At 36.6% G+C, this 26862-nt stretch overlaps 2 protein-coding genes across 5 annotated transcripts; both read right to left on the reverse strand.

The window, feature by feature from the left end:
- Positions 1-250: 250 nt before the first annotated feature.
- LOC103448028 (uncharacterized) lies at positions 251-15999 on the reverse strand. Of its 2 annotated transcripts, none has more exons than XM_008387260.4 (25): positions 15558-15999; positions 14977-15144; positions 13386-13460; positions 12342-12420; positions 11166-11230; positions 10894-10983; positions 10660-10749; positions 10461-10547; positions 9759-9842; positions 8813-8935; positions 7098-7126; positions 6874-7006; positions 5796-6356; positions 4744-5273; positions 4565-4628; positions 4352-4454; positions 4076-4230; positions 3486-3611; positions 2744-2814; positions 2531-2593; positions 1864-1936; positions 1093-1212; positions 916-993; positions 737-787; positions 251-643 (listed from the first exon to the last, which is right to left on the reverse strand). In XM_008387260.4, exons 1-25 carry the CDS (start codon positions 15780-15782, stop codon positions 542-544), a joined length of 3345 nt encoding a protein of 1114 aa, XP_008385482.3. In that variant the 5' UTR covers positions 15783-15999; the 3' UTR covers positions 251-541. The 2 variants fall into 2 exon arrangements, with proteins under 2 accessions (XP_008385482.3, XP_070664916.1); XM_070808815.1 differs by having other exon boundaries at positions 11166-11225; positions 15558-15947.
- A 1445-nt stretch (positions 16000-17444) lies between these two features.
- On the reverse strand, positions 17445-22395 carry LOC114819538 (L10-interacting MYB domain-containing protein-like). Of its 3 annotated transcripts, XM_029088608.2 has the most exons (6): positions 22010-22395; positions 21379-21442; positions 19795-20139; positions 18408-19718; positions 18096-18327; positions 17445-18011 (listed from the first exon to the last, which is right to left on the reverse strand). In XM_029088608.2, exons 4-6 carry the CDS (start codon positions 18954-18956, stop codon positions 17623-17625), a joined length of 1170 nt encoding a protein of 389 aa, XP_028944441.2. In that variant the 5' UTR covers positions 18957-19718; positions 19795-20139; positions 21379-21442; positions 22010-22395; the 3' UTR covers positions 17445-17622. The 3 variants fall into 3 exon arrangements, with proteins under 3 accessions (XP_028944441.2, XP_070664933.1, XP_028944442.1); XM_070808832.1 differs by lacking the exons at positions 17445-18011; positions 18096-18327 and having other exon boundaries at positions 18991-19718; XM_029088609.2 differs by lacking the exons at positions 17445-18011; positions 18096-18327; positions 21379-21442; positions 22010-22395 and having other exon boundaries at positions 18991-19718; positions 19795-20874.
- Between the last annotated feature and the right edge of the window lie 4467 nt (positions 22396-26862).

Below are 26862 nucleotides of genomic sequence, written 5' to 3' on the forward strand. Positions count from 1 at the left end.
GTATTTGCAAATCTCTCTAAAATGTCTTTGTACTGGTCATGGAGGGCTTTATATCTTACATTTCAGAACTTAACCTCGGTCACTTGGGACTTTGAAATCGCAATCGCTTACCCAAACATAGATAAGCTGCCTCTCTCTTAAGGTTTGAAGGTCCCTAGCTATTCTACAGAACCAATTCATAAGCATCTGCTCAGGCAAGGTAACGGAAAATTGCACGAAAGCTTTACTACAGTTCGATGAAAGCTCGTGGTTCCAACTTCCAATTGTACGTTTTTCTCTTGACATATCATTATTTCGAGACTCATGAGATCCAAAAATACATTTAATCGTCCCTATTAGGGATGATTATATATTACAAACTGAGACACGAGAAAATATACAACCGGGATCAACATTTACGGTGCACATGAAGATGAAAAATCAAAACAAAATCAAATATACATAGCTCATTAGAAAAAATTTATGGGAAGAGTGAGAGACGAGCAATACGTGGGGTTCTAAATGATTAAAACACCTACCACGCTTATCCGAAGTTGCATGCTCATTCAATCTTTTCTAGCACTTCCAGTCTGGTTTTTCTCTTCCAACTTTTCATAGTGGCAACAAGGTTGATCAACCCAACAATTTGATTTTTTGTGTATTCCTGCAGTGGAAAAGGTAAGTTCATATTCATGATGTAAGAAAATCAGTGTCCAAAATCTAACCACAAGAAGTCCGCAGTAATGGAATCTCTTACCGGGTGAGCACGTGCCCAGTGCACATATTCGGTTTCCGGAAGATAGTATGCCTGACCAAGAGTAGAAAGAGAGTGAAAGTTAGTTTCGAAACCCCACTTCTACCAAATTGTTCTAGTCGCTTAACAATATAACAGAATTTCCGAAGATCTTGCTAACTATTTAGTCTGTTTGAGCTTACCTTAATGAAGGCTTCAACTATTTGTAAATGGGGCTTCACGTTCATTGCCACAAAATGCTGCAAGCCATTGATCAAAACCTAAAACCCACAAAGGAGTCCTGAAATTTATTAAGCTGCAAAGGAGAGCAACGCTAAAGGAATGTTGAGATTCATATCTTGTCCAATTTGAGAGAGAACCTGTAGATCCAATGACATGAGAGCCCGCCCTTCATCTGTACACCTCTTGACACGGGAGAGTCCTTCTATGAGAGTTTGGGCCACAATTTCAAGTCCGTATTCTAAGAGGAGGTCTTGAACCTACATGTACACATACATATATTTGCAATCAAGCACATTTTTTATTTTTAAAATACATGCCCACTTTCGATAACACAAAGTTCTTAGCACAAGCAAGTGGTGATTCACTATGCAATTCAGATACCAATTTCATATTTAGTAGTTGCGTCAAGTCAAAAGTGCATACCATTATACAAAAATATAAAAGCAATTTATCCCTTAGTCTGATATAAACAACGTAAAACCAAATAACTTATTATCTGCTATCATTCGGGAAAATGGAACTGTAGATAGAGCACAATGGCATAACAGAATAACCACACAATAACATTCCATACCCAAGGTAAAACCTAATAACTTTTTTTTTTTTACCACCGGGGAAAAAGGTAACTTTAGATAGAGCAGAATGGCATAGCAGAATAACCACCCCATAACAATGCATACCCAACGTAAACCTAATAACTTATTTCTTTTACCACCCGAGAAAAAGGAACTTTAGATAGAGCATAAAGGCATAACAGAATAACCACACAATAACAGTCCATACCCAAAGAATTCACAATTTCCAGAAGCAAACCAATCAAGTCATCCCATTAACCACTCGAACCCTATTGAGAGGAGCAACTTCTCCATTTTATTGTGAAAGTTCCAAGAAAAACAGCCAGTTATTACCTCCTTGCGAATTCCCCCATGAGCAAGCCTTGTTTTATAGTGCTTGAATTCTCCCAATAACAAATCAACATACCTATTAAAGCAACAACTCATGTCAGAAAACTTGACACTTGTCATATGGTAGTAGAGAGGAAAAATTGGTGTGAAAGCCATTTCAGCAAGACTTTTTCACAAATCTCTGTTTCTTGCCCATACAAAGACAAGGTGAACATGGTCGTCAAGGATTGACATGCAAAGAGGAACCATGCATTAGACCTAAAAGAAGGGCCTAAAACAAGTTATGCTCAGGGAAGAAATTTCTGAGACTTGAGGATTTGTGGCAAATGATATATTTAAGAAAACACCCAAAAGAAAACAATAAATTATAATGTCATATGATACAAAAGCTAAAACCTCCAGAAACATAAGACCAGACATTGAAGAGCCATAAGCATAATTGAAGTTTGGTTCTCATCCAAGATCTAAATAACGACCACAGAATCAGTTTTAGTAAACATATCGCTCCTAATTTATCATACAGATAAAGCTTCGATGTGTAAAAAACTAGCTGGCCCCAAGAAGGAATTTTACGAAATCTGAAAGATCATTGTCAACGGCATGGTACAAGATCATAAAAATGAACCTGGAAACTTTCAAATAAATAAAGAATAAATATCAAGAAACTAACCCATTATGCTCTAGTCCAAGCTCTTTCACTTCCCATTTTGCATTGGCTATCCGATCCACATAACTGCAAATAATGGTTCTCCATGAAGTGACAAAGTAGAAACCAAGAGAAAAAGGGGAGCTTTTTTAAATAAAAAGATGTTTGATTTATCTGCAGAAAGAAAAACCTAGTAGTAAAGTAAACCCAACCAGGCCATGAACTCTCTGGTCTTACCCATTAATATGGAGCAGTTGTCTTGCAGTTGTCCTATGAATGTGCTCTACAAGATATGGTACAGCATCAACCTAATAAAGATAAATATATATAAATTCAAACTGAATTATAGGCATTCATCAAAAAAATTAATGATTTGTCAAAACATTTGACTCCTATAGATGAATAACAAATAAAGAAATCAAACAAGTCATATTAATAAAATTGTGAGAAACATACAAAAACTTAATTGTGAGAAAAATTATATTGTTAATTATACATGGCTTTTGGGAGCAGCCTCTCCATAAATGGGCATAAGGCTAGCCGACATTCACCTCTCCCAGACCCTGCGTAAAGCGGGAACCTTGTGCACTGGGTACGACCTTTTTTTTTTTTAATTATACATGGCTTACAAGCCTACCTAGTATCTAGCAGTACCGATATAATTTTCTTTTTCAACTTTGGTTTTATTTTCGATGCCAAATGCACATTAGTAAGAATCTAAGAAGTATCACTTTCCAATACAAATACAATTATACAACCCCCATCATAGTATCATCCATGTCACAGAGATATTTATTTATGAGATCCAATTGTAACAAGAATCATTTTATACCAATAAAACATGTTCCTAGTCAATTATCGCTAAACCGTCCACTATGGAAAATTAAACTAAGATCATATCACATCATTTTATTAGCACTCCACCAAACTAGCATGAAATCTTTGGAAAACTCCAGCAGACAATAACAAAGGAACCTACCAGATGTGCATAGAAGTCTTCAACCACAGCAGCATTATTCTGAAGTAGCATTGTCTTGAGATGAGCTTTAGATCTATGCAATATTCGAGCAACAAGGGTGATAGTGTCAGCACCTGCGCATCTTTCCTGCAACAAAATGGTCATGCAACTTAAAGCAGATTTACATTGCATATGGCTTAGTTCTAACTTCTAACTAAAAAACCAAGAGAGAACAGAACATCTGGTAACTTCCATGCCATCACTGAATAGCATTGTAACTAAGGAATTGCTTTAAATTTATGAAGTTATACTGCAGTATTACAAAGATTGAACCTAGTATACAGCATCATAGTCTCCTAACATTTAAAAGGAAATAAAATGGATGACTGAAACATGTTGTATAGGTGTAGCATGCCAACCCATATACACTGTGCAGACCATGATAAACTGCCAATATGAATAAATGCACAAGTACAGCACATAAACTTTCTCACTTATAGGGCATGTAATAAATGCACAAGGCGCATTAAACTCAAAAATTTTGGAACGAAAAGTTATTATTTTCCATCTAAAAGATGATCTAGGAGGACCATATGATATTTAATTAATACCTTGAGACCAAAGGATGTTCCTGGTGTGTTACTGGGAGGACTCATAGGTGTGATGTCTGTATATGACGAATTTAGAGATGTGGATGAAGATGACGGGGACTTTATCCACTGGTCACAGTCTTGTTGTATTCTGGACAAGGCTGTCTTCAGCCGATCTGTGTAGAACAACATGATAAGGTTTTCAAGTGTGCATCAGAATCAGAAAGTATCGTAATCAGTAGATGATCAGATAAAGAACACAAAATAGTTTGAAGCAATGAAAAAGAAAGCACTCACAATTAATCGGATCAGGTGACCCTTTTCCACCTGCATTGTTGTTTTGCTGAGCAAATGTTTCAAACACAAAATGAAAAAATACCTCAAACAACTGGCATATTCCCTGCAACAACATACTGAATCAGGTAAAATAGACTCATCACAGGTTTTTATTAATAAGCATAAAGAACAGACACGGTAGTGAGAAAAAGATACATAAAGAGTATAAGATACCTTGAAGAACTCAACGTTGACTATTTCCAATTTCTGCATAAGCCTGGCATATTTATCCATTGACCTAAAATGTACAAGAAAATACAGATCAACTGTCAAGCATCCATTCCAAAATATATAATTCAGGCTTTTATATCTGAAAGTGCAAAAATCTCTCCATTAAATACAGAGCAGTTCACCTTAGAAGACAAATAGATGATCCAGTCTGAGCTATGATTTCTCCATCATTATAATGTAAAGATTGATTTCTTGACAGTCTAGGTTTCGAAATTCGACTTGGGAGTTGACTATCCTCATCAATAAAGTCTGCAAGAAGATCTTCATTTTCTTCTTCCGAAACAAAATTAGCACCATTAGAATGACTTGAATCACTGTTTTGTGGAGAGACCTTATCACCAAGCCTTTCACTAAAATTACCATCAGATTCACCAGTTGTACTGTTCCACTTAAGACCTTCTTTGGATGTATGTGCCAGCTTTAACAAAAAGGGGTTTCCATTTCTTAGCCAATTAGAGAATCCACTCTTCTTGGCACCAGTATCAACAACTCTTGTAGACTTATCAGAATGTAGAACCCTAGCATTAGAATTACCCTCAGATGGAACAATTATAGGTGCTCCATCACCGGCAAGCCCGGGAAATGTAATTTCTTGTACTGTATCTGGTGGCAGTATCAACCAAATTTCTCTTTCCAACACCATTTTAAGCGCCTAAAAAAAAAAAGTTATCAACTGTCTATATAAGTGCACCTAGACAGTGTTGTGCTTGTGCATAGTAAAAGTTTTAAATCTACTACGACATAATTTCAAAAAATAAATTAATGAGAATGTATAAAATAAGTGTTGGGAGGCAAAACTGTTCAAACAAAATGTTTCTAATACATTTGAATTGCAATACACAACAGGGGAACACACGTGACTGGAAAACCATGGTGGCACACCAGTTATGTACATGCCACCTAAGTAGGGTTTTATCTTGCATGTGATATTACAAGTTTGAACAAGTAAAAGCAAATGCAATAAAAGACTATTTATGTGTGTAACATCAGGCAGTGAGCAATGTCTGGAGGATAACTCTTATTTGGTCACGAGTTCACAACAATCAATAATTTCTTAATCAGTAACCAATCAGTTATATAAATAATTAGAAAGAACAGAAATAAACAAACATAATATCAGTCATCACATAGCATAAGCCCTATTTGGAGGACAAAACCTGTGAAGTTGACTTACATGTATATTTTGCCGATGAAAAGCTAAAAAATAATTTTCACATACTGCCTTCAACTTCTGCCTGAAGTCAGCTGCTTCAATTCCACAAAATGCTTCCCCAGCCAAGATAAAGACACCCAGATCTTCATAGTTTTTCAAGAATTGGTGTATGCTAGCAGAAGAAACAGAAGCCGAAGAAAGCAAGACCGATACACGAGTAGCTGTGAGTTGCCAAAGATTTTTGCGTCCCCTCTGAAGGGTTTGTGAAACAAATGCTGTGGCATCTTTCCGTAATTGATACCATGGGGATCCACTTGTTGATGTTGTACTGTCATCCTTACTTGCCTCATCAACTAAATTTTGATAATTAGTGGAAGTTGTGTTTCCTGCAGGTTCAACCAAAGAGCAGGTGGTTGTAGATTCGTCTATGTACGCTGAACCAGGCACTATATCTACAGATTCGGCAAGAGAGCCATTAACTTTTTGGGAAGAACAAGGAGGTGAAATTTGCTGAACCCCCCCAGGAGTCGGAGAGATGTCACTTTCCTTCTGTGTCATGCTTGGAGTTTTACCGGCTGAATCCTAAAACAAAGACATAAAGATTTCTCTCATATCCTGGAAAACAAAATGATTCTGTTTTTGTACGAACATGTGTGTATGTAGGAGCCATATTTCTGCCAAATACCTACAGTCGTAAAGTATGTGACCCCTATGGCTGTAATACAATTCAACAGAATCCAAAGAAAACTAGTAACAGAAGAAAACAGCTTAATTTATTGTATAATATTGATACATCAATACATTTGAGTGCATAAAAGTATTGCAATACAGTTTTCAATTGTTATGACAAAGCAAACAGAAAATGATTTAGAGACAATACTGTATAAAAACATTCTGACGGACAGGTTAAGTTGTAAACAATGGGAAACACATTCAAATATACTTACCAGCCAATAGTAATAAGCAGTAACAAAGAGGAACTATCAACCAACATTATCTAAAATTTGGATGAAGTGCATGTAACCAAAATAAATAAATACATTACCAATTATATACTGAAAAATAATACGATCAAGTAAAAGCGTGAATCGAAGTTTACCCTATTATCCAGCTGAAAGCCCATGATTTCATGATATGAACACATCAACTTGAAAAGGATAGCTAGTGTGTTTAACAAACACTGCCTAAACTTTGGTTCAGGTATCTGAAGGCATAGATCGCTGTAGGTAAGTCTGGAATCACATAAGAATGCATTAGCATGCATACAAGATGTATAGTACTGTTACATTACGATACTAGCACTGGTAGATGTAGAAAATGTACCGACTATTTTGCATGTGAAATCCCTGATCCTGCAAAAGATAAATTAATCATCTAAGTATAGATATTGTCTCACAATACAGCTATAAAGTGAACACCATAGATCTTATCATCTCTTAGATTTTTAATACAAAATAAATTTTTGATCAAGAAAACAAAAGAGTCTCTCTTTTATCAAAACAAAACAGCTATAAACAAACTGCACAAGCAGAAAAATTGAAAGAATAAGTTCCCCTGCAAAGATAAACCTAAGGACTGTCTAAAATGTCTTGATGCCGACATCAGGAAGAATGCCAAAAGTATTCTTCCCCCAGAGAAAACCCGTCTAGTTCATATGTTAAAAAAATTATTTTGTTTCTTTCCATCCAAACAATCCTAACAACCACCAAAACTGCAAAGTGCCACAGAGTACTGCCTTCTAATCTGCACTATCTCCCAAAAACCCCTCCACCAAAAAGGAAATCTCCAGCCCCAGCACCCACTATTCCAAGCACTTGCATCTACCTTGCACAAGTGAGAAGGGGAAACGGCAATGCTGAAAGAATGAGCATCTTTATACGGGGAGATGAGCAGGTACTTGGTCTTCTTGTTTGGAACACATTCCAACACTGGTAGAATTTTGCATCAGACAAGGCCCAAGCCTCTGTTGTAGTTAAAACTCTCTCTGATCTTCCCAATACCCAGCCTCTGATGAAGCCATTCCAAATTGATTTTGGTCTGCGGTTTAATAAATTAGGGTCATTAGCTCTACCAACTTTTTGAGTCATCCGCAATTTTCCTCTAATATGCTCCCACAACCAACAGTATCATGATCCAGTCCCTCTTCCAACGATTCTAATTCTTGGGCCTTGTATGTATGCCTACTAACATTTTCCTCGGACCAGTATTACCCTTTCCTGTACTAGGCCCCCTAGGTTTCTTCCCATCCTTCTACCCCTTTCCTAATCTTCATTTTTTATTCTGTAGGATACTAGATTATGGTGCACCCATCCTTTTCTTACTACAAATGTACCCTTCCCCATTCTTCATTGTTTACCTTGTGTTTATGGACTCAATTTTCCTGCTATCCTCTATTTGCCCAAGTGTACCCATCCGACCCCTTTCCTCATCTTCTACCTTGTGATGGTTTGATTGAACTTTTGTGCAATCCTCAACTCACCCAAGAATGACCTTTGACAGTGATTATGAGTTTCCCAGTTGTACAAAGGGAAACCTGGGATGAATCCAGAATCCCTTCTGAATCATAGCCTTGCCTCAAATAACATCAGCTCAAAAAACTTCTGTTGTCCACAACCAAAACGGTAACCTTTCTGAAAAATGATCCAGCCACCCTAACATGATAAGTTGTTTTGTACCCACATTTTGTATACCCATCGTCAGAGCATTCCACAGAGGTCTTACATAGCCACCTGTCTGCAGTGTCTCTAGAGAAGCAAAATGCTGCCTTATCTGAAACTCCTTAATTTGTATACACGTCATTTTCAGGTTGCTGCCAAATTTATCTTTTTCTCCACATTATTGTTTTGGAGAAAGAGAGGAGGGAGGGGAGGGGAGAAGAGGAGTTTTGTTAGGGGGAGGGGGGGGGGGGGGGGAGAACATACAGATTAAACATAAGTTTCAAGAAATAAATGCACAACTATGATATCTTTATTTTCTGTGTCACCCCAACACTTGTGCATGAACCATTCTACTTCTAAATCATAATTATATCAGCATACCTCCTCTTGCACAATATTCTTCAATATAGAGTGGGTTTCTGATAGAACTTCCTGCATAAAGAAACTTTGTATCTTCTCAGCAAGGCCAGAGATATCCCCAATTAGTGCATAAGCATCGACCACCTGTTCAGCATTTAATAGTGTATCAAGTCAAAATAAACATCGCACAAAACCTGAAAGAGTATACAATTGATCCCTCAACTTAAACTTATCCTCCAGAAAAAAGAGAAGAATGATGCTGCTGCAACTTAAAACTTTTCTGTACATGCTCTCACTAAAGTGGTTGCAGCATTAATACGTGGATCTACAATAACCAGAAAGCTCTAAATAGTGAATTGAGTAAAATACCACTCATTTATTGATGCTATTCCTTGCAGCTCTCTAATGCCATTCAGTTCAAAGATTTTACCTTTCTCCAAAATAACAAATGGAGCAACATAACCCTTTACTTCAAACGGGGAGCAACATAATAACTCAAGAATCAGACATAAGATCATTTCAATACATGGTTGGATCAGACAAGTTGTTTCTTAATTCACATACCAAATGGTACAAAGCAAAGGAAACTCGGACTGACTGGAGCAGAACACAGAGAGAGAGAGAGAGAGAGAACAAAAAATACTACTTTCACTTACTAGGTGCTTCATCCCTCTTGTATACATAATTTGGTACTGATATTCCTTAAATAATATGAAGAAAGCAGATATCTATACAGAAATTTGAACCATGGTATTTCTGTGTCCTCCTCATCAATATCATTGCGTAAAGGATAATGACCACTTAAAAGAATATCAAGCTATTTGAAATAAATGTAATATAAGAACAACTATATGTAATGACACTCAAGTAGAAATCTACAAAATCTTCATGCAGCATTTGAGAGAAATTAATGATCAAGTTATCAGGAAAAGCGAAATGAAAGAAAGAAGGAAAGAAAAGCACTGACAGTTATATAGCCCTCCTCATTGAACTCCTGGCACACTCCTAGCAACAAGGAATCCAGCTTTTGAAGAGTTTTTCCCAGCCAAACCTACACCCATGTTATGAAAAATGAAAATGTAAGCATGATAAAGTTTGTTGGTTTACCAGTATTACCCAAAATTCAAGTGGTGGGATGCAAGGCAAGAATTCATGATTATTCTATATTCTGAAATGCCCCTCCCGTGTGGGTTGATCCACCACAACAACCCAACATGTGAAACTCAACCTATATTGGGAGGTTCAGCAAGGGGCCTGTAGTTGGTTAAGACTCGAGCATCCACCCCTGCACCCGAGGTCTTGAGTTCAATTCCCCCACACACCCCCCCAATATCACTTGTATAAAAAAATTAAAAAAAATAATAAAAAAAAGACTCATATTGGGAGGTGGGAACGTTCCAATTGGAAGGACTTGCACTGAGGATCTCCTTGCTCTAGCAACATGATACAATTTTTACCCTACTCCCATAGCTTAATAGGATGTGGGCCAACAGTTTTTTTATATTTTAATAAATAAAGTATAATCTAGTAGCCTCTCAATGGGTAAATATGTAAACTATAAACTAAAGACTTTTTAATCCATGGTAAAGAATATTGAGGCACAGAAACGTATGAAATATCAGTGAATCTGTTAACAAAAAATGCTTCTTAATAATAGCTTAATACTTGCCTCTACACCACGGCTCATCTCTTGTACTGCAGAAAGATCTGAAAAAGTATCTAACAGCTGTAGATATTCAGACAGGACTTGAAAGGCCTGTAAATATACATGAGAATTTAACCAAATAATTATAAAGATTAAAATGCAACATGAAACGAAAACTGGAGAGTATAGTCTAAGCTGCAGGAGAACAGATATATAAACCCACCTTGCAGTAATTTCCTTCCTCAACCAGAGACTCGAGCTCTGCTTGCATTTTCAGTGCATGACCAAGCTCAGTTAAAACAGGAAGCATGTCCTGATTTTCATAAAAATAGGAAACTGTATACGTAAGGTTATGCTTAGGCAACGAGACCTATTGAAGTGACTATGATCTAGGAACCAGGGAAAAATATCTAAAAAAGATTGTTACTGCTAACCATGCACAAAGTAACAAACATACCAGAAGAGCTTGTTTCTTTTTGGAATTGGAATTTACGATGAGATCCCTAGAAACCTCATTCCTTGATGAGGTCAGATGCCGCCTTCCATTCTGCAAATACAATTACAAAAACAGTAAATAAAAGCCAGATCAAACATATAAAAGGAGTTTGACGAAAAAGAAACATATAAAAAGAGTTTCGACAAAAACAAAGTTATATCAAATAATCAATAGAAGCAAATGAAAAATTCAGAATGACCACATTCAGGATGGCACGTCCTGCAAGGGCTTACCATGCAGATGACATTTGCAATTTTCAAGTCTTTCTCCAATTCCCTGACCAAATGCATCCCCTTCACTGGCCAAAAGTAAGTGTCAAGATCTCATTTGAAACTGAAATATATTGTAAATCAAACTCCAGCAATGAACTATTGTTGAGCCAGAACACGAGAGAGAGAGAGAGAGAGAGAGAGAGAGAGTAGCGTTGAATAAACAATCACTCAACTACTCTGCCACCCTGGAAACAAATGTTATCATATTTCAATTTGCCGATACAATAGCAATACGATGATAAAAACACATAATATTCCAAAGAGTGCATTTTTGCTCAACCCCCCCCCCCCTTCCCCCTCCTCTTTTCTCCTCCTTAAAGTGGGGGTGATGGTCACCACCTCATTGGTTACAGTTAGATTAGATTGGTTGAATTGATATAAAACACGACTCTCAAAAATAAACTAATCTAAAGTCAACCAATGGGGTGGTGGGCATCACCCCCACTTTAGGGGGTGAGCAAAAGTATTCCCATATTTCAAAAGACTGTTTAGGAGTTTAAAGCACAATTTCAATAACTTATATAGGTAAGATTTCCAGAAGGGCATGCAGTATAATACTTCCTTAAATGTACTTTGTTTGTACCATACTTGACCAATCCCGAAACTACCGAGCACCGGTCAACGTTATACCGTCAAGGACCCAGAAGAGTTTCCCTCCAACCAGGAGGCCAATTACAGCGCAACACGTGTCGACATCAGAAGCCAATCATAGCGCGACACGTGTCAACATCAGAAGCCAATCACAACACGACACGTGTCAATGTCAGAATGAAACTAGAAACTCTCTTCTATAAATAGAGATCATTCTCTCACGATATTTCCTAATGTCATTTGTACTAAATCATTCACTTGTACTCACTAAAGGAGAGCTTGAATCTATGTACTTGTGTAAACCCTTCACAATTAATGAGAACTCCTCTACTCCGTGGACGTAGCCAATCTGGGTGAACCACGTACATCTTGTGTTTGCTTCCCTATCTCTATCCATTTACATACTTATCCATACTAGTGACCGGAGCAATCTAGCGAAGGTCACAAACTTAACACTTTCTGTTGTACCAAAGTCCTCACTGATTTTGTGCATCAACATACTAATACAATTGCAGAAAAGGTTTAGACATTTTGATTAAAACTTACCCATTACTTCATGATGTTCCATAACATTGCGGGATAAACGTTCAGCTACTCTATCCAGTTGTGCCAATCTAAGAGCGGCCTACAAATGAGGGTTTAGATGGTAGATAACATTGTTAGACATGAGGTTGAAAGAACATAACCAATGGAATTGATTATTACACTTCAAAATAACCATGCCACAAGCATGCAAAAATAGACTATGACTATTTTATATACGCATATGATACGGGTTTTAGCCGGCAATGTAAGCATTGCAAATTATGTTGACAAGGACATGTAATCATGAGAAGTGAAATGTGCAAAGGTCGATAAAAAGTGAATGTGCAAGATCGATAAAAAAGTGGAAACACCATTCAAAGAGAGACAATTGAATTTAAGTGCTCGTGATGTAACAGAAGAAGTATGAATATCAGACAAGAATGAAAGGCTATGCATACACAGATCCAAAAGAATTGTCAATACTGCTGCTGCAAGATATAGACTCATTCATTTCATCAACAATTTGTCCTGTTTCAATTCAACCCAAATAACGAATCTGACAATAATAGAGAATGAAGGCATGATAGGCCCATGAAAAGCATTGGTTGTTTCAAAACCATGATTAGTAGAAAGCAAATGGTTATAAATTACCAAAGAGGTTACTTTTACCAATTGAGCTCATAGAGTAGTGAACCATTTGCAGATCGAATCATCCAAACAGTAACATGTATATGTAACTAACTCCTACATGTGTGAAGAATTTCCGAATGACTATGGCATCATATGTAAGCTAACTAGCCACAAACATATGAAAAATTATTTAACATTCTAGTATAAGATTGAAACAAAGAGTTCAAGAAAACAGGACAGTTTACTCAATTATGCAAAATTTTTATAAAACAATTGAACTAATGCAAAACATCAGAATAGTCCATTGAAAGATGAAAAAGACAACTTCGAGGGCAATCCTCTACCAGGGAAACAAAAGACTAGCATACATGCTGAACAAAATGAAGAAACTGGAATATGTGGGTTACGAGGAAGATGGAGAAACTAGAAAATCACCTGTTTCTCAAAATAAGCGAGCTCACTTTCTTCAGATGGAATATGCTCCAAAATATGTCTGACTGGATCAAAATTCTACATTTAAGAGGTAGTTGCAAAGCTTTTAAGACCGATAATTCAAATTTAATCCACACAGAAATGGTAACCGTTGAATAAACACTCCGTCAAGAAGTGGAAGCATTAGCAAGTATTATTAGAGAGAAAGAGAAGGTATAAAATTACCAACGAAAACATAACCACAACAACAACAAAATAATAATAGCAGCCCACTATTCTAAAAATCTCCGTCTAGCGCCGTCTTGGCCCTGCCTAGGCGCTAAGCGGCTAGCCACCGCCCTAATTAGTCCCTAGGCATTTCAAAATTAAAGGGCACCCAGACCCGCTTAAGCGTCTGCCTAGCCTGCCTAAACCCGCCTACGTACCCTCCTAGGTTGCGACTCCCACTTAGACAGAAAATCCATAACTTTCATTTTGCATTTTATTTTTTCAATAAAATGTAAAAGACTTATTGGATACTTGAATGAACACTCATTATATGTTTGTTCCCTATGCTTTCAATATGTTCTAATACTTTATAGTCATTTTCTTATGCAATTTATGCATCCTAATACAATTATGTGTTTTTTAAAATATAAATAGGCACTTATTTATACAATATATAATTAATTTACTTAAATCCACCTAGCCCACCTAGGCGCCTAGGCGCTAGGCCCCAGCCCGCCGCCCGACTAGTGCCTAGCGTCTTTTAGAACCTTAGCAGGTGCTCTTAATGACTAACATGACGTCAATAAAAATGGTTCATTTTGTTTGTGACTTAACTTAAGGTTTGTTGAAAGATAAAGGATCCCAATAACATAGTAAAGCAAGGAAAGAGAAGGGAGTGGTAGAATTATGATATAATTCATTTCTCTACCATACACTTTATGTGTACATAGCCGACCCCACTTAGTGGGAAAAGGCTTTGTTGTTGTTGTTGTTGTACACTTTATGTGTACAAAGTAATGAATTACAAGTCCAAAAGTCATAATCGTACTGTGGAGAATACATACTTAGACTACTTAGAATAATTTATAAGGTTGGAGCGAGGGAATCCAAGTTGTTTTAATGATTTGCTCCTCATTGTCATCAACCGCAAAATGTTTAAGATATGGATTTTCAACTACCTCTGACATGATTAAATATTTCAAAACAGCTTCTTATAAGAATAACTAAGAAAATGAATAAATAATTGCCCAAATAAATGAAAATATATCATTTTTGGTTGTTGAGAAAAATTATCTCCTACATGTGTGAGCTACCAATAGCATGTGCAACACCGCAGTTCCACAAATATAAATCTCATGAGGGCTAGTCTTTTGATTGACACAAACGTTTTATAACTGAGGAAGTATCACAGAACACAATTGACATTTCTTCTTGTGGTTGTCAAGAAAACTATTTCCTATGATAATGAGCTACCGTTAGCAACCTTTCTACTACTTGAAACATGGAAGATGACTTGGTAAATTTTTAAATAACCTAACACTAACAAACTACAAGTCATGAGGGCTACAAAATAAAATAAAATAAAAACATAATTATATAGTAGCACCTCTTCATAGAATTCTTCCTCTATCTCCTCTACTTCTTGACCATGATGTTTGCTTCCATATATCGAGCTCAATTCTTCAGAGCTTGATGATAGACTAAACCTTTGATGCGGAGGCAGTCCAGCAATAGCACGAGCAACAGCTGCGGCAGCTGCAGCTCGTGCGGGAACCTGTTCGAAAAGGTAAACAACACATGAATACATTAAGAACGGAAAATTAATGTTAACCCTGTGCCAAGCAGCTAAATTTTGCAGTAAGCACAACATTTTCGTTCCCTACTTCACAGTGAATTAACTAGAATGTCAGATTAATAAGCATTGCTCTTAAAATGATACTTATTCAACTAAACCTTCTTCTTAATTACCATGAAACCGCAGATAATCACCCAAAACAAACTATTATTCAGTATATAAAGCAAAATTCACACACTTAGAACAAACACTATCAAATTACATGATCTAATTACACAATTTCAACTCGCTTTTACTCCGAAACAATCGAATTTCACACAACTAAACAGGAAACGCATCGAATTGGAGAGCCAAAAAGCTGCATTACGTGCAAAAACAGAAATTTCAATCACCTCTGGTCGATCAGAAGCAGAAGGGAGAAGGCCGAGCGATCTGGCAGACCTAACGGAGCTCAGAATCTTCTCGCCGACCTTTGATAAATCCATTGCACCACCTTGGAACAGAAAAAAGGGGACCAAGAACAAAACCCCAGGAGTCTCAATGCCCTCGCTCAAATCGCCATTGAACAAAAACGGATTCGCCAAAACGCTGCCGAAGGGAGACAGATTCGGCTGCATTTCAATTCGAAACTCGGAGATCACGCGCTGCAAAATCCATTGCAGGAAGGAGCTGCGATCGCGGTTTTGGATCTGATGGTTTCAGCGCGAGTCCGCGTCGTTGCTTTTGTAGACTTGGAGTTCCCTCACTCTCAGCGGCTAATCTTTTTATTGTTAATTGCTGTTGAAAGGATCTGGCCAGAATACAATATATGGTCAAATCTCGCAAAACTAATGCACTATACTATTACCAATGCTTGAGTAAAATCCATTAAGCACGCGTTATACTTTGTGCCGATATGTAAATGTTTAAAATAATAAAATTTGTTATCGTTGGAAATAAAATAATGAAAAGCTAATCACAAAAGTGGGCATTTTTAATCATAGGATGCAAAACTTTCATAATTTCCAAAATGGGCATACAGAATTCAAATTTTGAGAAATGCTAAGGCGATTTCCAATCGGGTTGGCCGTAATGTTATAGGTCAAAAGATAGTTCTTTTATACACAAAATTCATCTCCAATGAAGATCTGGGCCAAAAAACCTTGGGATCCACATGGTCAAAATCTAGCCATATGGCCAACGAGCTGGGCATCCTTAGCTAGCCAGCCAACCATTCAACTGGCCCAGCTGGTTTTTTTTTTTTTTTTTTTTTGTAAGACGAAATTAAAAAAAAAATCTAATTTTTTTCTTATAAATACCTAAGACATTTCTACAACATTTTTCACATCATTTTCACCCTTTCATACCATTTTACCTCATTTTAATTCAATTCTTCACATTCTATTCACCTCCAACACTCTTTTCATACACAGCCTTCTCTTACATCTTCCAATAATCTTTCCTTTATTTTTTTCAATAATTTTCAAGTGGCCACATCTTCAGGTGGCACTCAAATTATGTCCAGTGGTTTATTCATTTAGCGACAACCGATACTCAAAATATGTCCGAAAATATTATTTTAATATGGTAATTTAATTCAATTAACCAATAAAATTTAAAAACAAACTTAAAATAATAAATTATTGAGAGGGCTAAAAAATAGTCTTCTTCAGTTGGAGATTGTATATAAATATGGTCTAGTATTGTTCATTAAAAAATAATTTCTTGTAAAGCTATAATATGGATGGGGGCTAAACAGAGACCCTTCGGTTAGAGATGGCCTAAGAGCATCTCCAACAATCATTTAATTGCCCTGGTAATTGGATTGAATTTGCCTTCAACCCAAAAAAATCATCTCCACTAGTTCCAAAATGGAGGGGAGATTAGGCCAAGGGCAGAAGCCCTTTTAGTTGCTAGTGCAACTTTCGCCAAGGCTTGCATTTGTTTGCAACAGGAAACGCCACATCGTTGCCAACCCGCGTACATATCTTGTTGCCCTTAGAATGAGTATGGGCTGGTTTGGTATTGCTGTGCTTTAAAAAAAAGCGGCTGTGAAAAAAAACGGATGTGCTGTGAGAATAAGCGGCTGTGAAATAAAGCAGCAAAGTGTTTGGTAAACTTTTTTGTAAAAGTGCTTTTGAAAAAAAAGCAGTATGATAGTGTTTGGTAAACTTTTATGTAAAACAGCTGTGGCTGTGTGAAATGACCAAAAGGTTATAATACTAGATGTGCTATTAATTTAATTTTCTTAACAAATAAAGATGAATTATTAAATATACTTTATTTTTAAAAGAAAAATATTTATAAACTTTATCTTAAATATTAATTAGTATGACAAACTATTTCAATTGAAATATTTTAGACTGAATAGCTAGAATTCATTAGTACAATATTGTTAATGTACTTGAAAGTAGTCTAATTAGATGCATTCATCAAACTTGCCGCTATTATATTTCTTAATGCCTCTATCTCATTTGATCATTCAACTTCATAATTTCGATATTCTTCATCATCATCATCACTACTATCGCTCTCTTCACAATAGTCTCTGGGGTCATCAAAATGACGATCACGTTCAGAATACCTCCGTATGTAGTTATGAAGAGCCATTGTAGCAATGACAATCTTCACTTGCTTATTGAACGGGTAATTAGGCATATCCCTTAAAATTGACCATTTTTTCTTCCATACCCCAAAAGTTCGTTCAATGATGCTCCTAAGAGAAGAATGTGTGTGGTTGAATACCACTTTATGACCCGTTGGTTCGGCACCCCTACGAAAGTCTGGGAGATGATATCTTTCACCTTTATATGGTCCCAAATAACCTCTCATTTGTGGGTATCCCGCATCTACCAAGTAATATTTTCCTGACAATTGAAAATTTTGTTTTGTATTGTATTAATTATACAAAGCAAGTATGTAAAATGTTATAATATAAGTATGAAGATTACCATTTGGAGGCTTAGGAAAGTTTAAATTTGGATTTCGTAGCACGGATAGAAAAACCCTTGTATCATGTGCAGTGCCTTCCCATCCAGCACAAGCAAATGTGAATTGCATGTCAAAATTACATGCAGCCATAACATTTTGAGTCGGTATTCCTTTCCTACCAATGTATGGAACTTGATCCGGAGGTGGTATTGAAGCCTCAACATGTACTCCATCTATGGCACCAATACAATCCTAAAAATAATAACATTGAAAAAAACCGTCAACCTACACTTATAGTTTGCAAATAAGTTAGAAGACGAGTCAAAATTTACCTTAAAATAAGGCATGTATCTTGTATCTCTCCTTATTTCTTGGGGAATGCCACGAAACTCCGAATCCATCGGTTTGATAATATCTATTGCCATCTTACATACGATATCCAACATAGCACCAAAATATCTACTAATAGTCTCACCAGAATGTTGAAATCTCTCTTGCGCTAATCTATTTTTCACACCATGTCCCAACATATGCAAGAACATTGCTAATATTTCAGTAGCACTCATTCTCCGTGAATCTTTCAATCCATAATTAGTTTGCAAGTCATTGGATAATCTATAAAAGACATCTTTGTTCATCCTAAACATTCTATAGCATCGCACATGATTTCCTTGTAGTACTTCCATCAACCACATATTACCTGTTTGGGAAGAATTCATACACGGAGTTTTGTGGATATATTTTGAGTAATATGTTTCGACAGCTGTCGCTATAGTGCATATAATTAGACCATCCTCCAACTCCTCAACATCTTCATCATAAGTGTTCATATTGAATATACACCTGTAACCTAACACATAATTGAACATTCCATAAGTCATAATCCAACAATCACTAAGAAGTCATAATCCGACATTCAAGAATAATCCAACGTTTAATAAGAAATCATAATCCAACATTCAACATATAATCCAACATTCAATAAACACAAAATACAAGCAACATTCAACACATAATCCTAATGCAAAGTACAAACCACAAATAGTCCTAATTCATAGTTTTAGCTCTCTATTGTTGTTTGTTGAACATATATTTCAACCAAGTCAGCTGCACTTCAGGATCAGTCATAGTGGCAAACACCTCTCGCTTCTCTGCACTACAAAATAAACATGTAGCAAACAACCATAACTCGCTAGGTGGCTCACAACCAGGCAATTGTGCAACAGATGCTATCGCTTCCGCAATACTACAGCCTATATGCGGCGGCCTCATCAATGAGTTTGCAGAACTCCTACTTTCATAAACTTCAACAAGACGGTCAATTTGACCAGAAAGTTTTGCAGCACCTCCAATTTTTTTCCCCTTCTTATCAACCTTCTTCTTTTGAAAATCTCCTTGGTTGGTCGCTCTTTTTTTCCCCTTCCTAGTAGCTTGCCTTAGATCCTGCATGGTCTCACTTTCTTCCTCATCATCCAAATCAATTTGCCCTATAGATCATCTCTTGACTCTGGTGGTAGTACTCCAGATGAAGGTGCCCAAGCATGTTCACCGGTAGCAACTGTGTTCGAGAACATCCTATCTAACTTATCCTCCATCTCAGGACTAATGCCTTTTTTCCGCAATTTTCCATATTCTTTGTTTATCTACAAGTAAACAAAGAATATGGTTAATACATATTCCATGATATCATAATACATATTCAAAGATAAATACACAAACCTGAATTTTATTATTCCACCACTCCTCAGAGGCATCAACGGTGCCCTTGCTCGAATTCCACCCTAGGCCAGTTTCTTTACCAATTAGCTCTTTCCACAACTTCCACTCAATTTTAAGTGCATCCCACTTATTTTTCAGTTGCTTTCTATCATAATCATGCCCTGTCTCTGCCTTGAAGTTAGCTCTAATATTTGCATATCCATCTTTGTCAAAGTGAGTGCCCGGACGATGTCCGGCCTCAACCTCCTTGATGCAAACATCACAAAATATAGATATATTGTGGGCATTCCATGTAGCCACAGGATTTGATGAAGATGCCCCCTTCTTTGCCATCGATACCAACTACTGAATTGTATATATACATATATATATTTATATATTAAAACAAGAACAAATGAAAAATTTCTGAAAAATATTTCTTGCTTATAGTTTCATACTTATATATAAAAGCCTATGAGAAACATAAACCTCTTTTTATTGTTTTATGCCATATTTCTGTGGGGAAATTGAAAGTAATTAATCAGCAGATTGCTAGTATTATGCCAATAAATTGAAGATCTAAACTTCAGTTTCTATGAAGCAATGATTCACCTTTTCCACACTCACTAGAGGTTTCTCAGTAAAACCCAAATTCAACAAATCACTAGAAGAACAAAAGGAAAGACTCCACAATCAAACAATGCACACCAACATATTAGGTAGATCAGTTCAAATCAGAATAATACATCACAACATATCAGAGATACACACACACACACATACATACAATAACACTTAATACAACAGATAATGAAGTAAAGCAGTAAACTTTCAGAAGCCCAAAGAAGTGTAATTGAACACACAAAATCCTGAAAAAACTAGTGGCACTGACCTCTCAGAGCAGAGGAACTTAGAGAGAAAATGGAGGTTGGGAATGCAATTAAAGAGTGAAATGTGATGAGGGTATATAAAGTGAGAGATGGGGGGTTTTGTTGGTGAGATAAAAACAAAAGAAAAAGCAAATAAACCGCATGTATTAATTGAAATCTATTTAGCTAGGTATCTAGAATATTCCGCATGTATTATGGAAATGATAAGAAACTGGACAACTTTAATAATAAAATGCACAATCAGGGCACAGCTACAGAGTTGCAGATTTGATAAATCATTTCCATGGGACATTAATTTGCACGTAAAAATGTGAAAACTTAGAAATACAATCTGCTTCTCACTGCTGAAGTTTGGTATTTTCAATTATGTTGGTTTTCAAGTATCAAAAGATGATGATGCTAGACAGCTACCAACCCAAAAACAAGCAGCATCCTATAATAATCATCAGCCCATAAAACCTTAAAAACAAATCCGTAAATTCGAAGTAAGAAACCAAACAAACAATTAAACAAATAAACCAAGAAGCAAAAGCAAATAAACCACATACAAAAGCATTGATTTCAATTAATACTAGTAATCACAACAAAATCAAAAATTTATTTGCAAGTTTCCAAAATTAACAATCGAAGTATTTTCAATTATTCTTTCTCTTTCCAGGAAACAATTAAATATTAACGAAAACCATAAATACAATACAATAGGAACGAACAATACCTAGAGCAAGACGAAGAAGATGAAACCGTGGCGGTGGAGATTAATAGACGGGAGGAAGCACAGTCTAAAAATGCAACATGAGATGGAGGATTAAAAGCAGTGTACTGGCAAGCATCAACAGATAGAGAGGATTAAAAATGGATATGCAAAAATGCAGATCCAACAACAACACACAAATCTTCTCAACCGAACATCAATAGATAGAAAAGGCAGGGGAGAGTGGTTTTGTTGCTCAAAAGGCAGGGGAGAGTGCTTCATGGATCTCATGATAATAAACCTTAATTCAAACCCCAAAACTGAAATTTAGAGAATTAATTCAAACCCCAAAACTGAAAATTAGAACATTAGAACATTAACAAATGTAACCACTACCCTATCAATTGAACCCAAAAACACAAAAACAAATGTTAACTAGGTAATCTCCTCTCTTTCATGATTTCCTTAAATAACTAAATCAATTTTGCACAAGACATAGAGAAAGTACGAGGAACCAATCAGAAAAATAGAACCAAACGAATCACACGAACTGATGATATATAGGAAAGAATTTTAACATTAAAAATGCTGTTTTTTTTTTATACTAATTGGATACATGGGAAGAACAAAGATGCAAAATTTATAGCAATTTTACCTGGTCTTGGGAAAATTGAGAAGGTGGTCGACGCCGCAACCTTTTCTTCACTAAGAGAGGGCAGTGAGGAGGAAGAGGTGCAGCGGCTGCATACGAGAGAGAGCTGAGGCGAGAAAATTTTAGGGTTTACGAGAGAGACCTGTCTTGGGGTAATTTTGGGTTATTCAAAAATTTCATTAACTTTTTTACTGTTCACCCGTGTTTTTTCTCTTCAAAGCCGCTTTGGGCTTTTGGAAGCTGCTATTTGCAGCTTCCCCATTTTGGCTTATTTTGATCTCAAACTTTGAAAAAAAAGCTGATTTTCAAAGTTTACCAAACACCTAATCCCTTTGGGCTTTTTTTCATAGGTGCTTTTTTTTAAAGCACCTCACTCCCAAACGGGGGCTATATATCTTATACTGTTATAAAATCACAAATATCCCAAAAACATTCCAAATAAATACAATTTGTTTTTTAACAACACACTTAAACAAATTAGTCAAGGAACAAACATACTATGTACACACTTACAAGACATACAAAATAAAAAAAATTATGAATAGTAATCGTCCTTACTCTTGCCCTTTCTCTTTTCAAATGGTAGACTTGCACGAAGGCAATTACTGTTTAGAGTGAATAATAAGAGCAATGAAATTGCCCTTCCCGCGTTCCTAAAACGAGTGGAGATGCTCTAAGGGACTCTCTCAAATGTAAGACTTTCCATAGACTCTGTCATCTCATATTTTTTTTTTTTCACAATGTTTTATAAAAGCAGTTCCAGCTTTCTCAATTGCAATGGGCATTGGGTGATTCAATCCACCAAAACCAACAAAAATGAGCTACACCCCAGCCCAAACAAGTCAAACAAAATAAAAAAAATGAGGCTCGACTGCTCACTTGGGCCAAAATCGCCCAACCCAGCATATGTGGGAGGGTGATGTAAGGGTGATGTCACCCACATTATTTTCTTTGTGTCAGGCGTGTGGGCTTCACCCTCTCGTGAGCGCTAGTGGACCAACGAATCCTACATTACTGGGGCCCACACTGCAAGCGCACAACAGGTTCAATTTGCATAAAGTTTCTATCTATAGTTCATATTTTTTCAAAAAAAAAAAAATACTTATTAGTTGTTTCCACGTGGCACAATATGAGTTGTTGGATTTTACAAAAAAATAATTCAAACGGTCCATGTTAATTAGGTAAGAAATAAGTATAATAAACATAAAAAATTACATAATCGTGACAGTGACGGAATCGGTAATTCTTATTCGAAATTAAATATAAATTTATTTATTTATTATTTTTTTTAATTTAATGTTAATTGCATAGGCAAACTTATTTTACAAGGTGAAGATATAATCGGGCAGTTATTGTTCACTAAGGCAGTATGACACACCCTAACCCAGATATCCTAATGTTACCTAGATGGCACGTGCTAGGCGACACCCGAGAGTGACGAAAGTCATAAATATAAGAATATGCATGAATATAAGAGAACCTGTAATTCAAAAGTCATATAACAAATAACGATGATTCTAAATATACAATTGCTAGGAGACAATAGTAAGATTCTGAATTAAACATAAGTGCAACGGAAGGTCCAACGATCACAAATCCAAAACAAAAGATGCACGAATATGTCCAAAGCACACTACTACACGGAAGTACGAGTGAAGGTAAGAAATCAAATTACAATTATCATAAGGAAATCATACATAAATGGAAGGTTGCAAAGTCATTGATAGAGAAATGCCTTGATGCTCGGGTCGTATTCCTCGTCATTATGTCCTAAGGGGGCGCAAAAACAAAAGGTGAGTGGACCATAATTTATACCAATACTAATAATACGAAAACCAATTTCCTTTCTGAACATAATAACCCCTTGTTTTGAAAACACATATATAATATTACATATAGGTTTTGCTAAAACTCTAGCATGCCCTGAAAACATTCATAGGTAATAAAACCATATGTACAAGTGGTATCAAAACGCCCAAAGGCAAAACTCAAGAATCTCAACACAAATCAATGATAAAATCAACTAGGGGTATCATAGTCACCCGAAGGCATAACCTGTCCATCACCTGAAGGTGAAGCTGTACGACACTGGGTTACGCCAGTGAAGAAACATGGTAGGTCTCATCACTCGAAAGTGAAGCTGTATGACTCTAGGTTACACCAGAGAAGAAAAATAGCTATATATAGCATAACACACCGACACTAGTCGTGGTTAGTGAAGTTGTCCGACACTGGTTTCACCAGTGAAGCTGGAGGTATAACACAAGTATCTTCAACTGTGTCATAAGGCCATAGACTACATACCCGTGTTGTGTGTATGTGTCGTATGATAACCCACTAGATAATCACTGAAAACATATCTCAAAAACTCATGCCAAAACACCAGAGCTTATAACTAAAAACCTGGTCAAATAAATCCATACTAATTTATATTCGTAAATCCACCGAATTTCATACGTATAAAACCAGTAGTTCATAACCTTTAGAAAAATGTAAATTCAATCATCATAAATATGTCGTAAAAACAATTTAAATAAATCACAAATTCTCTGTAACCATAAATATAGAAATCCATAAAGCATAATATAAGACATGTTCAAATCATGAAATATGAAATGCATGCTAGACTAATAGTTGTAAAATATTCAATTTGAGAAGGGGTCCACTCACAAATATTCCACTCATTGGGAGCCGCTCGAACTAGGGAGGACTGGATCACTTCTAACCGATACACTTATACACCAATAGAGACTATTTAATAAAGTGTTACTAAAACGATGGAATTTAAGAAAATGGACAACGAATTTGGATTCGGTATGTCGAAAAACCTAATGAGGGATCTCGAGTTCCCCAATGAGCCGCCACGGGACGACGACCTGGAAGGCCACAGGCAGCCACAACCACCGAGATGGGTCGCAGAAATAGTCATCGATGCTGCAGTGGATGACGACAAAGCACAGTACCTCCAGCAGAGGCGTTCGTGCTCCACGCGCCGGCCATGGCTGTGTCCACGTGTCGACCGTGCCAACTGGGTTTCAAACTCGGGTCGGATCTAGGCTTGGGTCTGAGGGGTTGGACCAGTTATTAGGTTAGGTCAATTATTGGATCGGATTTGTGCCTAGGCTATATATTAGGCTTGGTTATTGGGCTAATGGGTTTGGGCCTGGACATGGGTAATGGGTTGGGCTCAAATTGGGTTGCAGGTCGAGTTGACACGATTGAGTTTGCGGGTCACCAGACCTAACGAATGAGAAAGCCAAACTTTTGGTCAGGAAATTTTCTCGGCTCCGATTTGGGGTCAAGAGTTTAAAACCAAAGTGAAGCTAAGGAAGAGAAGAACAAGAGTTTACCAATGTGAGGGTTGATCGTGGTCGGAGTTGGGGAGAGGAAGAACATACACGGACAAAGTTAGAACATTCGATTTTCAACTTAAAAATGCATCGAAGACCAGAGAATAACTCAAATGAATGGAGTAGGGCAATAACCTCACATGGGTTTAAGCAATGGAAACTTGAAGCTCTCGGCTTCAATGGTGGATCACTCAAATGGTGCTCTGATTATGCATACAAGGATATATTCGAATTCCTTGAGTCTCAAGGATTCCAAATATGTGATTTTGGGGCTGGGTTTGTGAGATAATCGAAGTGAGAGCAAGGGTGAAGCTCTCAGAGCTTAGATAGATAGGAAGTGTCCGAGAGAGGTGTCGAGGTAGAGGTAGAGAAGAGAGAAAGGGTGCTCTAGAGTGAGAGAGAGGTGTCAAGGGAGGAGAGTAAAACAATGGGCCAGGTTACAAACCCAACATAAGGGTATTTTCATAATTTCGTATGTAATTTTTAAAATAGGTTGTTACACAGTAACTGCGTTGCTCTAATGTTGGCACATGAATGACATTAAATTGTAAGGTTGCAGATAGTCCTACTTTAAAGATAATATACTTAGGATTTCTCTTTCAACACAAATAAGGACCACCACACAAATGAGGCACCAGACAAAAGCATAAAGTGGTTAAAATCAAAAGGCATCAGAAAATGGTGGACAAAAAGATTTCAACCAGCTTTCAAAAATAGTGACAACAATTTTAGAAACAGTGACAACATTTTCAAAAATAGTGGCAAATGTTATTCATTTTTAGAAACAATGTAAATAATTGTATCTTTGTGTAAATGAGTCTTGTAAGTTAATAGATCCATTTGTGTATAAATGAAGGTCTTCCTTCATTCACAACACACAAAGAAATATAGAGAACCTCACACATAGAGCAACCAACTTTCCAAGCATTCTAGCATCCGTTGTAAACATCTTTCTTCTTTTCCCTTGTAAACTTTTGTATATCAATAAAAGAGCAAGTGTACATATTCAACCAATTCTTCAATCTTAAGTAAGTTTTCTTTCTTTCTTTCTTTTAGTGTGTTTGTTTAATTAGACTTCCAGTCTAAAATAGAGAAACACTATTGTAGTTATGTTATTATCTTACTTAACTGACGATTATACTTTGTTTGAGCACTCTATTATAGTTAAATGTTTGTAAGGCAAATAACTAGATATTAACCAAGGTACCTCTAAATTCTCAGTACCTTTGAGTTCAGCCCTTGTGGCCTTATACCTACATTGGAAGTGTCTTTCATGCTGAAACATGTTGAGTTCCATATGCAAGGTTTTATGTCAAGTTATTATATGGTCATCCAACTATTTAACCGAGCCCCTGCTTCGAATTTGGTATTAGAGCCAAGTTTAACATTTTAATAGTATAATTATAATAGTAAAGTACCTTAAGGACGAAAGTCATCAACACAACTGATATCACACGCTCGCTTAATTTTTGTATGAACGTTGTATATTATTGTCCCTGTAGACAT

Source organism: Malus domestica, chromosome 11, assembly GCF_042453785.1.
Source record: "Malus domestica chromosome 11, GDT2T_hap1".
NCBI lineage: Eukaryota > Viridiplantae > Streptophyta > Magnoliopsida > Rosales > Rosaceae > Malus > Malus domestica.